The following is a 17709-nucleotide window of genomic DNA, read 5'->3' on the forward strand; positions in this document are numbered from 1 at the left end:
GAAATAGGAAAATCAATAGGCAAATAAGAATGTATCATATGTGCTAGGATAAATTACTGCCGAGGGCTTAACAGAGAGGAACAATTTATTCTGCTTAGGGAAGATGAGGAAGGCTTCATCCTTAAGATGACATTCCAGCTGAGTCATCTAGAGGTATCAGAAAACCCAACTAGGCAAAGAAAAACATCCCAGGGAAATAAATAGGATAAATTAAGGCACAGAGCTGTGCTAGGACTCACAGTCCATTGACAACTATAAGAAATTTAATGTAGCTTTAATAAGGAGACATGGATAAAGTTTAGTGATCCAAAGATAAGAGGTAAGAGCAAAGTCAGATTTTGAAGAAACATTTATATCAAACAGATAATTTGGATTTTAACTTGTAGGAGCTTACAAGAATTCTCAAGCAAAACAGCAATGTAGTTATATTTATTTTGTGAAAAACTGGCCAGCCAGGGTGGCTCAGGCTACAATCCCAGCATTTTGGGAGGCAGGGCTGGTAGACTGCTTGAGCTCAGGAGTTTCAGATCAGCCTGGGTGACATGGCGAAACCCCATTCTACAAAAAATACCAAAAAAGAAAACATTAGCTGGGTGTGGTGACTCATGTCTGTAGTCCCAGCTACTGAGGAGACGAGTTTGGAGGATGGCTTGAGCCCAGGAGGTGGAGACTGCAGTGAGCCAAGATCACACCACTGCCTTCCAGCCTGGGCAACAGAGTGAGACCCTGTCTCAAAAAAATAAAAATATTTTGTGCAAAGTCATTCCTGGCAACAGTGTGAAACAGACTGTGAATCCATCCAGAGAGTAGATTTCTGTAATAATCCAAGCAAGAAATGAGGGCCTAGATTAAAACAATGTCTTTGCTCTGAGGTGTTCAGTGATGTGGAAGGTTAAAAAAAAAAGAGAGAGAGAAAAATGAGATCTGAAACAGATTTCTGAGGAAGAACTGAAAGGCTATGATAACTCCCAGTTTTGTAAAATGGGAGACAAGGAAGATGTTATTATCTTTATCTTATAATTGAAATGTATTTGAGGAAAGACATAAGGTGTTCACTTTTGGAAATCTTAAGTTTGGGGTGCCTAGAGACATGCATAGTCTCTAATAAATCAGTTGGAAGTATGAATATCAAGTTCAGAAGGAGGATCAGGGCCAGTGACACATTTGAGAATCAACAACATGCAGATGTAGTAGTCATGCGAGTAGATGAGATCACATTTAAAAAGCCAGTAGAGAAAAAGAAGGAACCAACACTAGATCCCTAGTGGAGTATCAGTAGAGCAAGCAAGAGCAGAGGAAGCCAGAGGAATATTTGGAGAAATAACAGATCACCACTAAGGAAAAGAATCCTGAAAGCCAAGGAGAATAAAGCATATCAAAAGTACGTGATGATCCACAATGTCAAAGGTTCTAGAAAAGCTGACTAAAATCAAGCTGTTGAATTTGGTGATTAAAAGTTCAATGGTGAGCTTACAGTTGAAGTAGGGCCATGAGAGTGGCATTGGGAGAAAAGAGAATAACCATGCAATGGAGCAAAGACTAAAATATAAGTCGAAGAAATAAAAAGAGAGTGTAAACCACTCCTAAACAACTTAAAATGAATTTACCCATCACTGAGGGAAGGCTCTGTTCTTTAGCAGCACTTGTGTCAACAGTACATTGTTCTAACAGTTGAGTTTCCAACTCTCTGAAATTAAAACAAAAAGTTACTGGAATTAAAACATTGTAACTGATATCCTTACTCAGAATAGATTTATTATCATTATTATTATTATTTTGAGACAGAGTCTTACTCTCTGTTGCCCAGGCTGGAGTGCAATGGCCAATCTCAGTTCACTGCAACCTCCACCTCCGGGATTCAAGCAATTCTCCTGCCTCAGCCTCCCGAGTAGCTGGGATTACAGGTGCCCACCACCACACCCAGCCCAATTATTATGATTTAAATAAAAATGGTCTTCCTGCTGGGCACGGTGGCTCACGCCTATAATCCCAGCACTCTGTGAAGCGGAGGTGGGCCGATCATCTGAAATCAGGAGCTAGAGAAAAGCCTGGCCAACATGGTGAAACCCTGTCTCTACTAAAAATACAAAAATTAGCCAGGCGTGGTGGCATGCGCCTGTAGTCCCAGCTACTCGGGAGGCCGAGTTAGGAGAACTGCTTGAACCCAGGAAGCAGAGGGTGCAGTGTGGCCAAGATCGTGCCACTGCACTCCAGTCTGGGTAACAGAGGAAGACTCCATCTAAATTTTTTTTTAAAAAAAGGTCTTTGACATAAGTTTACGTATGTAATAAACCTGTACTTGTACCTCTGAGCTTAATTAAATAAATAAATAAATAAGTAAAAACAAACAAACCAAAAAAGGCCGGGCGTGGTGGTTCATGCTTGTAACCCCAGCACTTTGGGAGGCTGAGGCGGGTGGATCACGAGGTCAAGAGTTCAAGACCAGCCTGGCCAAGATGGTGAAACCCCATCTCTACTAAAAACACAAAAAAATTAGCCAGGCATGGTGGCAAGTGCCTGTAATCCCAGGTATTCAGGACACTGAGGTAGAGAATTGCTTGAAGCCGGGAGACAAAGGATGCAGTGAGCCAAGACTGCGCCATTGCACTCCAGCCTGGGTGGCAGAGCGAGACTTCATCTCAAAAAAAACAAAACAAACCATGATACATAAACAAAACAGAGTACTATTCAGCAATTAAAAAAAAAAAATAAGATCCAGTCATCTGCAACAACATTGATGGAAGTGGAGATCATTATGTTAAGTGAAATAAGCCAGGTACAGAAAGACAAATATTACATGTTCTCACTTATTTGTGGGGTCTAAATATCAAAAAATGGAACTCATGGACCTAGAGAGTAGAAGGATGGCTACCAGAGGCTCGGGAGGATAATGAAGGGATAAATGGGAGGTGAGGATGATTAATGGGTATAAAAAAATAGAAACAATAAGACCTATTATTTGATAACATAACAGGGTGACCATTGACAATAGTAACTTAATTGTACATTTTAAAATAATGTAAAGAGTGTAACTAGATTGTTTGTAAATCCAAGGATAAATGTTTGAGGAGACAGATACCCCATTCTCCATGATGTGCTTATTTCTCATTGCATGCTTGCATAAAAACATCTCATGTACTGCATAAATATACACACCTACTATGTACCCACAAAAATTAAAAAATGGTTATTTATTTATTTATTTATTTATTTTAAGACAGAGTTTTGCTCCTGTTGTCCAGGCTGGAGTGCAATGGCACAATCTCGGCTCACTGCTAACTCCACCTCCCAGGTTCAAGCGTTTCTCCTGCCTCAGCCTCCCAAGTAGCTGAGATTATAGATATCTGCCACCACACTTAGCTAATTTTTATATTTTTAGTAGAGATGGGCTTTTACCATGTTGGCCAGGCTGGTCTTGAACTCCTGACCTTGTGTTCCGCCCGCCCTGGCCTCCCAAAGTGTTGGGATTATAGGCATGAGCCACCATGCCCAGCCAAAAATGGTTTCCTCTTAAAAGATGAATGTACTCAAAGCTACAAGAGAATGGAATGGATAAAATTCACTGTCTGTATCACAAGCCCTCCATTGATCACTGATCAACAAACAAATTAGCAACTGTTTTTGTGGTACAAGTTAAAAAGAGTATGCTAAATTCTAAGAAACTTACTTGTGAAGAGCTTTTCCTCCTAGGGGTAGTGCTCCCCAACAATTTAGAACTGGGATTCCTTCATATATGTATACAGTAGTCAAGGATATTACTATTTTAGATGTTTTTTTCTTCAACTTCTGCAGTATTATTCTAAATATGCTTTGGTGACAAATTTTTATTTCTTAACAAAGTTACAGAAAAATCAAAGAGTATGTTTTTTTTTTTTTTCATATTCTTCATCAAAGAAAACAGAATAAAAAATACACATATGCACATGACCACATACAATTCATCAGTAGGGCTGGGGCATCTCATAAAGTAGCTGCTAGCCCTGTGTAGCTACTTAACACTTGAAATATCGTTAAGTCTGAATTGAGATGCACTGTAAGACTAAACTACATACCAAATTTAGGTTTTAATATAATAAAAAAGATCCACTAAAATACTTCATTATAATTTTGTATAGATTAAATAATGGAATATTTTGAATACAGTGGGTTAAATATACTATTAATTTCATCTTTTCTTGTGTCTTTTAAAATGTGGCTCTTAAAAAACTTTATTTATTTATTTATTTATTTATTTATTTATTTGGAAAAGGGTCTCACTCTATAGCCCAGGCTGGAATGCAGTGGTGCAATCCTGGCTCAGTGCAACCTCCAGCTCTCAGGTTCAAGTGATTCTTGTGCCTCGGCCTTCTAAGTAGTCGGGATTACAGGCATGTGCCACCACACCTGGCAAATTTTTATATTTTTAATGGAGATGGGGTTTTGCCAAGTTGGCCGGGCTGGTCTCGAACTCCTGGACTCAAGTGATCCTCCCACCTCAGCCTCGCAAGGTGTTAGGATTACATGTGTGAGCACAGTGCCCAGCCTAGAACACTTTCAATTTTTACATACATGGCCCACATTATATTTCTACAGGACAGAGCTGAGAGGAAAGTAAATAATATTTACTGTGGGTTTGCTAAGTATATTGGTAAGAGCATCAGCTTTGGAAACAAACATGGGTTATATTCTCACTACATGTTTATATGAAGAGGGGTCAACCTAACTCTCAATATTCTCATTTATATAATGAGAATAATAATACTTACGTTGCTCAGTTGTTTTAAGAATTAAACACAAAGTACTTTATACTCAAAAACACTACTGCTTGATTAAATTCCTTAGGAGTTAATGATTCTTGATTTCCTTCCATGAATATTTTTTCTATTAAATATACACGTAGGTCTCAAAATTGCAAGCGTCTCACATTCCTGCATGTCAACATCTTTTCAATGAAGCAACGTCCATTAGGACAACTTCACTTACCTATACTCTGCTTAAATATTTATAATGAAAATAAATGTACTACTTTATATAGTCAGTAATTCTATTTTGGGACAGCTTGAATTATTAGTAATTTCTTACCTATGGTCAACAATATAAAGACCACAGCATGTACTGAGCAAATTACTCTCTGCCAAATCCTATGCTAAACACTTTACATATATTACCTCACTCAACAAACACAACTCTCCCATGAGATGGAAATATTATGATCCCCAATTTATAGATAAAGAAACTGAGGCCCAAAGAGATTAAGCTACTTGACCACGTAGTAAGAAGCAGAGCTGCGATCTGCACTTGTGTATTTGATTCTAAGATCCAACCTCGTAAACACTAAGGCATAGTGCCTTCATGATAGCCTCTGGAGATTAAAAATAAAAACAACAAAAAAAAGAAAAGTAAAAATGAATTCATTTTTCTACAGTGAGATTTTCAGCTATTTGAACACTGATTTCATGTTGCCATTAAGTTTTTAAATTTTTCTGGATCAGCCGGGCGCGGTGGCTCAAGCCTGTAATCCCAGCACTTTGGGAGGCCGAGGCGGGTGGATCACAAGGTCGAGAGATCGAGACCATCCTGGTCAACATGGTGAAACCCCGTCTCTACTAAAAATACAAAAAATTAGCTGGGCATGGTGGCTCGTGCCTGTAATCCCAGCTACTCGGGAGGCTGAGGCAGGAGAATTGCCTGAACCCAGGAGGCGGAGGTTGCGGTGAGCCGAGATCGCGCCATTGCACTCCAGCCTGGGTAACAAGAGCGAAACTCCGTCTCAAAAGAAGAAAAAAAAAAAAAATTTCTGGATCAAACGTTCTCATTTCAGTTTCTCCAATTACTCTGACTTTTTTTCTTAGAACTTGACTATCCTAGTTAACTTCTTTGACACATCCTAATTCGCTGACTTTTCTTTTAAAAACTGAACATAATATTCATGATGTAAGCTCCTGGAATATATCCTGGGACCAAAGGATAGTGGTAACTTCTACAAAAAGTAACCTTAAGTCTTGGAATCCTGTGAACTTTTTCCACAGGATTCATATTTGTACATAGTAACCTAAAATAGTTCAGTACAATACCAATCATTTGTAATTAGCCTAATTATTTTAGTTAAAGACTGCAAAGTTGGCTGGTTGACAAAAAAAGATATGGGTAACACCAGACTTTCCCTATATCCACAATCAAGGACCATGGCAGAATTAATTCCAAGCGTCAGAAGAGCCATCAGATGACCTGGAGCAAGCAAAACAGATGGAACCTAGAAAATAAGAAAATCAAAACAACAAAATCAGAATGAGTGTCATTATTTCAAGGTATTTGCCTTATATTCAAGTATATTTGAAAAAATTCACAGGAACATTGTATTAACTTATATGGTGATACCTATTCAACCATTTTATGAGAGTAATTAAAAACTAATTTGTTGGCCGGGCGCGGTGGCTCAAGCCTGTAATCCGAGCACTTTGGGAGGCCGAGGCAGGTGGATCACGAGGTCGAGAGATCGAGACCAACCTGGTCAACATGGTGAAACCCCGTCTCTACTAAAAATACAAAAAATTAGCTGGGCGGCCGGGCGCGGTGGCTCAAGCCTGTAATCCCAGCACTTTGGGAGGCCGAGGCGGGTGGATCACGAGGTTGAGAGATCGAGACCATCCTGGTCAACATGGTGAAACTCCGTCTCTACTAAAGGTGCAAAAAATTAGCTGGGCATGGTGGCATGTGCCTGTAATCCCAGCTACTCAGGAGGCTCAGGCAGGAGAATTGCCTGAACCCAGGAGGCGGAGGTTGCGGTGAGCCGAGATCGCGCCATTGCACTCCAGCCTGGGTAACAAGAGCGAAACTCCGTCTCAAAAAAAAAAACAAAAAAACAAAAAAAAAAAACTAATTTGTTGATTTATATAAATTTACCCTTATTGAGTAAATTCCAAAATATACTGTAATAAAAACAGCTCAGCTGTTTCATTCCAAAATGACAATTGTGAAGCATTTTTCTTTATTCTTGTCCTCTTTCAGAAGGGAAAATTGAAAGGAATAAAAGAAGAAGTCTACAGGCCAGGCATAGTGGCTCATGCCTGTAATCCCAGCACTTTGGGAGGCCGAGGCAGCTGGATCACCTGAGGTCAGGAGTTCGAAACCAGCCTAACCAGCATGGTGAAACACTGTCTCTACTAAAAATACAAAAATTAGCTGGGTGTCATGACATCTGCTTATAATTCCAGTTATTAGAGAGTCTGAGGCAGGAAATCGCTTGAACCTGGGAATCGGAGGTTGTAGTGAGCCAAGATCGTGCCATTGCACTCCAGCCTGGGCAACAGAGTGAGACTCCACCTCAAAAAAAAAAGAGGTCTTGAAACGTAAATTTAGAGGAAGATGTTAAATTAAAAAAATAAAGAGATGCCTTTACCATTAAGATGAAAATGTAGGAAAACATTCTTCATTGTCTTTATTTGCAAAGTTTGTAATATGAACTATTTATTTTTACTTTTTCTTTTTGACTTAAATTTTTATTTGTTTCTTAGAGGCAAAGTCTTGCTCCATTGCCCAGGCTGCAGTTCAGTGGTGTAGTCACAGCTCACTGCAGCCTCGAACTCCTGGGCTTAAGCAATGCTCCCACCTTAGTCTTCTAAGTAGCTGGGACTATAGGTGCATGCCACCATGTCTGGCTAATTGAACTATGAGTATTGTTAAAATTAAACTGAAGGACAAAATTACACAAGTAGTTAACTCTGTGTGGCATTTTTTTCAGTAAGAATTTGCCAGATCTGGTGGCATCCCAAATCAATCAAAATATGAAAGTCCATCACACGGCCGGGCGCGGTGGCTCAAGCCTGTAATCCCAGCACTTTGGGAGGCCGAGGCGGGTGGATCACAAGGTCAAGAGATCGAGACCATCCTGGTCAACATGGTGAAACCCCGTCTCTACTAAAAATACAAAAAAAATAGCTGGGCATGGTGGTGCGTGCCTGTAATCCCAGCTACTCAGGAGGCTGAGGCAGGAGAATTGCCTGAACCCAGGAGGCGGAGGTTGCGGTGAGCCGAGATCGCGCCATTGCACTCCAGCCTGGGTAACAAGAGCGAAACTCCGTCTCAAAAAAAAAAAAAAAAAAAAAAAGAAAGTCCATCACAATCAAATGGCAGACAAAATAATGGCTGTCTTTCCACTATCTAAATAGATAAAGCAGGTATTCAGTCTTATAGAAGATAAGGATATTAACACAAACTCTTAATGACAGATATAGAGAATATTCCGCTTTATTCAGATGGCAGCTGATACAACTTCTTGGTTTGCTTTATGTTCTCCCTACAGCAAATGAAATTCCTGGACTCGTGACATCAGTAAGTACTGAAAGCTATGCAACCTGATTCCCTGTACCCGCTTTAAAAAAAATAACATAGAAATATTAAATGTCTTTAACTCATAAAGACATTGTGATTTTTGGTATTAGGTATGTTTTGAATTCAAGAGAAAGTATGAAAATACATTTATATGTGCTTACTTTCTTACACACTGAACATATATAACCTTCCTTTTTTTTTTCTTGCTAGTAAAAAACCTAAATTTCAGCTGGGTGCAGTGGCTCATGCCTGTAATCCCAGCACTTTGGGAGGCCGAGGCGGGTGGATCACGAGGTCAAGAGATCGAGACCATCCTGGTCAACATGGTGAAACCCCGTCTCTACTAAAAATACAGAAAATTAGTTGGGCATGGTGGCACGTGCCTATAATCCCAGCTACTCAGGAGGCTGAGGCAGGAGAATTGCCTGAACCCAGGAGGCGGAGGTTGCGGTGAGCCAAGATCGCGCCATTGCACTCCAGCCTGGGTAACGAGCAAAACTCCATCTCAAAAAAAAGAACCCCTAAATTTCAAAGCAGAGATTTAAAAAAAATTGAATAATAAAGATTCTGATTTTCTATGAAATACATTAATGTTAAAACATATTCTTGGTTATAAAATAATCCTGACTCCCATAAAATCAAAGCTACAGGTAATATTACTTATACCAGGTAAGTCTCATTCCTGGCATTATTGACTTACTCTAAGGGAGAAACTGACTATTCCATTTTAAAGGAATTTGAAGCCTAAAATGACCTAATTCAGAACAGTATAACTAAGCAATGGAAGCTAGAAAGATCTGGAAGAAACACATAAGTCCACAGCACAGAATATACCTTTTAATTCTGGGGAAAAAAAAAAGTCCCCAAATAGAAAAACCTATATTAAAATAAATAAACAGTAATAAAAAGAAACCTCCAATTATGTAAGTATTGGATGACATGCTAAAGCATGAAATAATCATACAAAGGAAGAAGATAATGAACAATTTGCATTTTTTTTTTTTTTTTTAAAGACACCATGTTGGTCATGCTGGTCTTGAACTCCTGACCTCAGGTGATCCACCCACCTTGGCCTCCAAAGTGCTTGGATTACAGGCGTGAGCCACAACGCCCAGCCAATAAATGGACAATGTGAAGAAGCTTCTATCGTCTGGTCCCCCAATTATACTGTGTGCCATATACAGTATGAGACAAAAAAAAAAAAGAGGGCTTTTTTAGTTTAAGTTTGGAGTAACTACCAGCAAAAAAAGGGGAAGAAAGATTCTCTAAAAACTAGTAAGAATTTTATTGCTTTTCTTTTTATTTCAAAAGCAATTTACTTATTTGATGTAAAGACAGGTACCTCAAAATACTTGAAAAGAACACGAGTGAGTGTCTCTCTGAAGTGAGAAGGACATAATACCGACTCGATAATCACAACTCGGCGGTCTCTGGGATTCACCAGTAGATGCCTGAAAAGTGACAGTTTTGGTTTTAAAAACAAGTAAACGTTTTTATTCATTTTGATAAGTCATACAATTTAAGAATAGTGTAACTGTACTACCTTAGCTTAAGACATTTTATCACAAAAAGACATCTTTATTTTATTACCCCAGAAAGATAACATTTCTGACCTTTTACCATGTACTGTGCAATGTGCTAGGAAGTTCATTAACTTATTTATCTCAGCTGGGCGCGGTGGCTCAAGCCTGTAAGCACTTTGGGAGGCCGAGGTGGGTAGATCACGAGGTCGAGAGATCGAGACCATCCTGGTCAACATGGTGAAACCCCGTCTCTACTAAAAATAGAAAAAATTAGCTGGGCATGGTGGCTCGTGCCTGTAATCCCAGCTACTCAGGAGGCTGAGGCAGGAGAATTGCCTGAACCCAGGAGGCGGAGGTTGCGGTGAGCCGAGATCGCGCCATTGCACTCCAGCCTGGGTAACAAGAGCGAAACTCCGTCTCAAAAAAAAAAAAAAAAACTTATTTATCTCAAGAACCTAAAATTATAGCCTATTATGATTACCAACTTGAGCCATTACATAGTTTGTTGTTGTTGTTGTTTTGTTTTGTTTTGTTTTGAGACAGGATCTGGCTCTGCTAGAGACAGTTAAGATTGTATCTCTGCAAGTTGGAGCGCAGAGGTACAATATAACCTCACTGCAACCTCTGCCTCCTGGGTTCAAGTCATTCTCCAGACCTCAGCCTTCCAAGCAGCTAGGACTACAGGTGTGAGCCATGGTATCTGGTGATATTTCTTTCTTTATTAGGTTACAATAGTAATATATGCTCACAAAGCTCCAAATATTATGACATGTAAAACTTGCAAAGTACAAGAACCCTATGTTCCTACTACCCAGAACTACCACTGATAGAAGTTTGTACAGTTTTTCATTCTGTGGATGTATGGGGGTATACTTTAACAGAAATACTCATTCCATAGATGTGGTTCTTTAACTTGCTTATTTCACTTATCAGTATATCCAAGGCACCTTTCTGTACTACTACATACAGATACAGAACTCTTTTTTTAAGAGCTGCATGGTATTTCACTGTATGAATGTAGAGTAATTTAATTTTCAGTTCATTTCATTAATGAACATTTCATTTTCAGTATTTCCTCGTGTCTGCCAGTTTTCTAGTCTTCGATTATATTTTTGAAAAGATTGAAAATAAACCTGTAAAAATGGCAATAGAAGTCAATTTTTTTTTTTGCCTCAGATGCAATACAACCAATTATCACTATGGCATTAGGAAAATCTATCTAATCATAAAAGCTAGGAAACAAAATGTATCTTACCTGAAATACAGTATGTGGATGAATTCCTTTAGGTAGGAATACAATTCTTCTGTATTGATATTATACTGAACAACTCTGACAGGCTGTAAAAAATTTAAATGATTTATTAATTTATATTAATAAAATGATCTCAAATTAAGATTAAAATATAATTATTTCCTAATGCATTTTCTGGGAATAAATTAAAAGCAATTTGTATTGTGAATATAAAAATTAAATACAGAGTGATCTCTTAAATTAGAAATCCTTAAGAACTGGAATGTCTAAGATGGCAGAATGTTTTAGACTGTGGTAATGGAAGTGTGTGGTCATAGGACGTAACGAACTTTGCTCACATGCATTTTTCCTCCATCTGACTTGTAATTTTGGCTTGACTGATAAAAAATCAGCACTGAGGCTGAGAATAGTGGCTCACGCCTGTAATCTCAGCACTTTGGGAGGCCAAGGTAGGTAGATCACTTGAGGTCAGGAGTTCGAGACGAGCCTGGCTAACATGGTGAAACACTGTCTCTAGTAAAAATTCAAAAATTAGCCAGGCATGGTGGCATGTGCCTGTAGTCCCAGTTACTTGGGAGACTGAGGCAGGAGAATTGCTTGAACCCTGGAGAAGGCTGCAGTGAGCCGAGATCTGGCCACTGCACTACAGCCTAGGTGACAGAGCCAGACTCCATCTCAAAAAAAAAAAAAGAAAAAAATTTCCCAGCACTTTGGGAGGCTGAGGCAGGTGGATCATTTGAAGCCAGGAGTTCAAGACTAGCCTGGCCAACATAGTGAAACCCTGTCTCTAAAAAATACAGAAATTAGCTGGGCATAGTGGTGCATGCCTGTACTCCCAGCTACTCGGGAGGCTGAGGTGGGAGAATCACTTGAACCTGGGAGGCAGAGGTTGCAGGCAGGCAGAGGTTGTAGTGAGCCAAGATCGTGTCACTGCACTCCAACCTGGGCGACAGAGTAAGACACTATCTCAAGAAAAAAAAAAATCAGCATTGAATAAAAAGCATCAAAGGTTTTCTCAAATACTCAACTTGGTTCAATCCCTGTTAGTCCAGAAACACTGATAGCTCCTCTCTTGCAACATGGCCGCACTTAATTAAAATATTCACCTTTCTGCTAGACTATAAACTCCACGTGCAAGAACTATTTCTGGCTTGCTTATATCTTTCTTCAAGTAATACAGTGCCAGGTACATAGTAGGTTGTTCATAAATATGTGTGGTAAAAACAATACCATCAGCACAAAAGCAGCATACACACATATTACCAAGCCATGAGTACTAAGTCAATGCTAATAAATAGCAACAGCTTCACTTATGATCCTCAGAAAGCTCTAAGTACTCTGAGAGATCACTGGCAGACCTCTCTTCATTTACTCTTTCAAAAGACCATCAGTCTAACTTCATGATTTTATGAGACTTAAAGAAGGTTCCAAACCATATATAGTCAAATACAAATAATTTCTTATGTATCTGTCTTTTCAAAGGAAGATAAAAGCTTGGATGGGTGCCATGGCTAATGCCTATAATCCCAGCACTTTGGGAAGTCAAGGTCGGTGGATTACCAAAGGTCAGGAGTTCGAGAGCCGGCTGGACAACATGGGGAAATCCCATCTCTACTAAAAATACAAAAGAAAATTAGCTGGGCATGGTGGCGGGCGCCTGTACTCCCAGCTACTTGGGAGTCTGAGGCAAGAGAATTTCTTTAACTCAGGAGGAGGAGGTTCCAGTGAGGAGAGATCACGACACTGAACTCCAGCCTAGGCAATGGAGTGAGACTCTGTCACAAAAAAAAAAAAAAAAAAAAAAAGATAAAAGCTCAAAGCACTAAGAAAAGTGGCAAGAAGAATGTACAGGGTCTAATCCAGTCAGACATCTATATAGTAATACAGTAATGCCTAATACAGCAAAATGACATGAAAAATTAGTAAACAGGAACATCCATCCCATTTTTTTTATTTTTATTTTTGGACACTGAGTCTCTCTCTGTTGCCCAGGCTGCAGTACTGTGGCATAATCTTGCTCACTGCAACCTCTGCTTCCCAGGTTCAAGTGATTCTCCTGTCTCAGCCTCCTGAGTAGCTGGGATTACAGGTGCCTGCCACTATGCCTGGCTAATTTTTGTATTTTTAGTAAAGATGGGGTTTCACACTGTTGGCCAGGCTAGTCTTCAACTCCAGGCCTCAACTGATCTAGCCACCTCAGCCTCCCAGAGTGCTGAGATTACAGACTTTCATCATATTTTCAGATACCACATCACCAATATCTACTATATTTCTGGCTTGTCCAAGGATTTGCAGAAAATTTTAAAATCAATGAAATGATTCCTTAATCAAGTCTAATTAAAAAGATTTCTGATGTACGTCAATGCCAAATATAAACTTATGGTCTCATCTATTCTCCCATAACGTGTGTTTTTATAAAACCAAATAGGCTTATATGCGATTGCTAAATAAGAAAATAATGTCGGTATAAAGTTATAGTTATATAAGTTCAAATTAGGCAAGACAAGCTAAAATTATAATAGAATTAGAAAGTTATCAATTCAGTTATCACACAGGTAGATATCCTTTCAGATCTCGTCATAAGAAAAGTGTAAATAATCCCCTATACCAGCAGTTAGTGCCTCAAAGTGGATCTTTCCATTTTTCTACTGTTGCATTTCCTCCTAGTCACTACTTAATAACAGTCCTGGCTCAGAGCTTGGATCTGCCATCTGCACTCAGAAACCACTGGCTAACACTTTCAATCCATGACTTTAAAATTTTATTTTTATTTGTTTATTTTTGAGACAGGGTGTCACTCTTTTGCCCATGGTGGAGTGCAGTGGTGCAATCTTGGCTCACTGCAGCCTCGACCTCCCAGGCTCAAGTGATTTTCCCACCTCAGCCTCCCACGTAGCTGGGGACTACAGGTGTGCACCACCATGACAATTTTATTTTTAATATTCCCTAAGACACCCTCCAGCCACATTCAGCTGCCTGCCAATCCTATTCAAATTTTGTTGAGGCATCAATTATTGTTTTTGCTAGTCCTCTTGATTACGTACAAAGATATATAGGTTTTGTATGGTCTACTCCAACCTTATTTTTCCATAAGCCTGTTTTGTTTTTTAAAAATGTACCATTTTGCAGAACAAAGGTATTTTCAGGAATGCATATATAATCTTACTATGGTAATAGCTACATCTCATTTTTTAACAAGTGAATTTTATAGCAAGCAAAATTTTTCTTTCCACTCGCTGCAATTTCTAATCTGCCAAATCCGCTGTGGCAAGAAATTTTTTTAAAGTTTGTTTTCAAAATTTTAAATATCTGATATATTATAAAGAAGGTACGAATAAAATTATTCAGTGGTTATGTTATACTATAAGACTTAGAAAAGTATTTTACTGATGTTAAAACTTTTCTCTTGATATTATATGATTCCATTTATACAAAAGGACAGAAAAGACCAGTGCATAGAAACAGAAAGTACGCTCTAACGGGCTGTGGATAGGAATGGGGATTAATTGTAAATAGGTATTAGGAATTTCACAGGGGTAATGAAAATATTCTAAAGCTGGATTGTGGTGGTGGTTGTACAACATGAAAAACTTATGGTGTGCAAAATTAGACCTTGATAAAGTTGATTTAAAAATTTTCCTTGGAAATATAGCCATAAATTATATATTCAATACTGTTTTAATCAATCTTACTCGAAGTCATATTTAAAAATATTTTACAGTACAGTATTTATTTTGCTAATTATTTATTTATTTTTTAAAATACCTTAGGCATCCCAGCTCTTTTTATCACACTAGGAATTATACATCTTGGACCCGTTTCTCCAGCAAATCCACACCTGCAAATAAATGAAAAATTGAAACAACTTACAGTATTCTTTTAAAAAAGAAATCACTCCACAAAACTATTAAGTTAGTATTATTTATTAATGCTTGTGTGTTAACAGAAAAAAACTGTATCAAATTCGTGATACTGAAAAAAAGCCCATGTATTATTTTAGGAGCAGCATTTACTTTGTTCTTAGTTGTTAATTTTAGCAGAATTAACAACTACATTATCTACAGCCCTGAATCTGTACTTCATGACTTCATTCATATAATTGATGTGTCACTCATAATTCCATCATTCTAATATTATTAGCTTCCACATTGGTATGTTTGCTTTCAGTGTACTTCTTAAAATTATGCATACATATTTGACAGTTATAATCACACTTCATACATAATTAACCCATACAGTAAGCTTCTACCCATATTAACATAATCTTCATTACCATCATTTTTATGTTCTTTGTTTTTTTTTGATGCAGGATCTCAGTCTGTCACCCGGGCTGAAGTGTAGTAGTGCAGTCACGGCTTACTGCAGTGTCAACCAGACGAGCTCAAGTGATCTCACCACTTCAGCCTACCAAGTAGCTAGGACAACAGGCACCTAGTGCCATGCCAAACTGGGGTCTCACTATGTTGCCGGAACTGGTCTCAAGCTCCTGGGCTCCAGTGATCCTCCTACTTCGACATTCCGAAGTGCTGGGATTTCAGGTGTGAGCCACTGTGCAAGCACAACTGGATTGTTGGACTGCTATCATACTCTGTCCTTTTTTTTTTTTTTTTTTTCCTGTCTCACTCTGTTACCCAGGCTGGAGTCCAGTGGCACAACCTTAGCTCACTGTAGCCTTTGTCTCCCAGGCTCAAGCAATCCTCCCACCTTAGCCAAAATGCTAGGATTTCAGGCGTTTGACACTATGGCTGGCTAAGTTTTGCATTTTTTATAGAGCAGGGTTTCCCCATGTTGCCCAGGCTGGTCTTGAACTCCTCGGCTCAAGTGATCGACCTGCCTTATCTTTCCAAAGTGCTGGGAATACAGTATCATTTTTAAAACTGCGTATTTCATTATTTTTAAAAACTACACTTTTTTTCTTGAGTATTTAGCTATTTCCACTTTTTGTTTCATGTTAGTGAAACATCCCATCTTCCTGTCCTGTCTGGTTTTTGGCACTGCTCTCCTCGCATTTCCAAATAATTCTCTCCATCTCCTACTATTCCTGTCTCCATGTGTCCTTGCACCAATGGTCCTCAAACATCTCAAAATGCTTCAATTCCTTTCTTTTGCTTCATATATTTATCTTATCATCCTCCTGCTCTTTTTCAAAAATAGCTTTTTGCTTATTTCTTCAAAGTATACCCAAAATAATTATCTTTGAGTAGAAGCCTCAAATTGTTTATTATGCTTTCAAAATAATTTTACAAATAAGAAAATACAAATTAATGAGAGGGCCTTGCATAGAAAAATGTGAGAATGTCATTAACCAGGGCCTATGTTTAATCCAATTCTGGAGCTCCTGAGGTCCAATTTTTAAACAAGTTTTTAAAAACCACTTAGTCAATAAATAGTTATTAAATACCTCCTATACGTCAGGAAGTGCCTAGAGATACAAAAAGATTTTTCAAATGTTTTCCTTCTCAGAAATACATATATGATGTAATTGCCTGTCAGTTCCCTCTCTGTTGAGCCCATCACAAGGACTCTGAACCTGGGGTCCCAGGACTACAATGATTGTCGGCCAATCCCCTGAAACTGTGTGTAAATATCTTAAGGTTTGCGCATTTGTGGTATTCGTCCAGCCATTAAAGAGATCCATGCCATCCAAAAGGTTGAGAACCTCCTCTCTAATGTTTACAAGTTGCCTTTTTAAAAACACGTTAAATCTAACCTTAGAGTTTAGGGGGGGCCTATCTGTAGATCCTCACTTTATAATGTGCCAAATCTCCCTAATTCTTGAGGAGCGATAGCCGGGTCTTAAACATCTTTGCATTTCCAGCACCAAAAGAAGCTCCGTTAAATAAATATTTCACGACGAAATTCGTCATCGAGTATTTGCATTTGGTTGGCTGCCTTCCCCATCTGTTGAGCCCAGAGTAAGCGGGGTCTAGGTCACTGCTGTCATCCCCTACATAATCCCAAACGGTCTGGGGTGTGGACAAGGGGCGGCGACGAGGGCTATTCAACCGAAGCTTCCTAGACCTCCTCGGATTCGCATCGTCCAGGGAGGAAACAAGGGCTGGTTGAAGAAATGGGGAGGCCCCGAGCTGCTCCGCGAGTCCACGATGAGGACCCGGGCAGTGCCTGGGGCTCGGCCACCCGCCCTCCCCCCGGGCCGAACGCAGATGGCGTGACGGCCACTCACTTGGTAAAGGCCTCTCCCAGGTCGATCACGACCGCCGTTTTCTCCCCGCCGCTCCCCAAGCCCTCGTAGAGCGGCATGGTGGCACTGAAGACTGGGAGAAGCGGGTCGCAGGCTCCGGCCAACTAGCCACGGCGCTCGGGGGGCGGGGCCGGGGCTCAGGCTCTCGGGCGGCGGCGGCGGCGGGGGCCTCGCGCGGCCGCGGCGCACCAGGCCCGGGCTGTCCCAGGCTGTGCCTCATTCCGGGTTGAACCCAAACCCTTGCAGGTGGTCCCGTCTCCAGAACTAGCGGAAAAGAGGCGCTAGCGGCCGTGAATCCGAGTGTGGGAGTGCGGAGGCCGCAGCGATCAGGCGCGCCGGGCGCCCCGAGAGGGCGGAGCCAGCCTCCCGGTCCTTCCCGCCCACCACGCCCCCAAGCGGCACCTGGGAGCGGCTGTGAAGAG

The 17709-nt window shown here is 39.9% G+C and overlaps 1 protein-coding gene across 1 annotated transcript in view; it reads right to left on the bottom strand.

The window, feature by feature from the left end:
- The window catches only part of ACTR10 (actin related protein 10), a 35335-nt gene extending 17889 nt beyond the window's left edge, over window positions 1-17446 (bottom strand). The window contains exons 1-7 of the mRNA XM_074393892.1: window positions 17270-17446; window positions 14851-14923; window positions 11089-11171; window positions 9653-9761; window positions 6121-6232; window positions 3668-3731; window positions 1608-1687 (exon numbers count right to left, since the gene is read on the bottom strand). Of these exons, the coding sequence (XP_074249993.1) occupies window positions 1608-1687; window positions 3668-3731; window positions 6121-6232; window positions 9653-9761; window positions 11089-11171; window positions 14851-14923; window positions 17270-17346 (598 nt within the window). The 5' untranslated portion in view covers window positions 17347-17446. The remainder of the gene's footprint in view (window positions 1-1607; window positions 1688-3667; window positions 3732-6120; window positions 6233-9652; window positions 9762-11088; window positions 11172-14850; window positions 14924-17269) is intronic.
- Window positions 17447-17709: the final 263 nt, after the last annotated feature.

Source organism: Saimiri boliviensis, chromosome 2 (assembly GCF_048565385.1).
Source record: "Saimiri boliviensis isolate mSaiBol1 chromosome 2, mSaiBol1.pri, whole genome shotgun sequence".
Classification (NCBI taxonomy): domain Eukaryota; kingdom Metazoa; phylum Chordata; class Mammalia; order Primates; family Cebidae; genus Saimiri; species Saimiri boliviensis.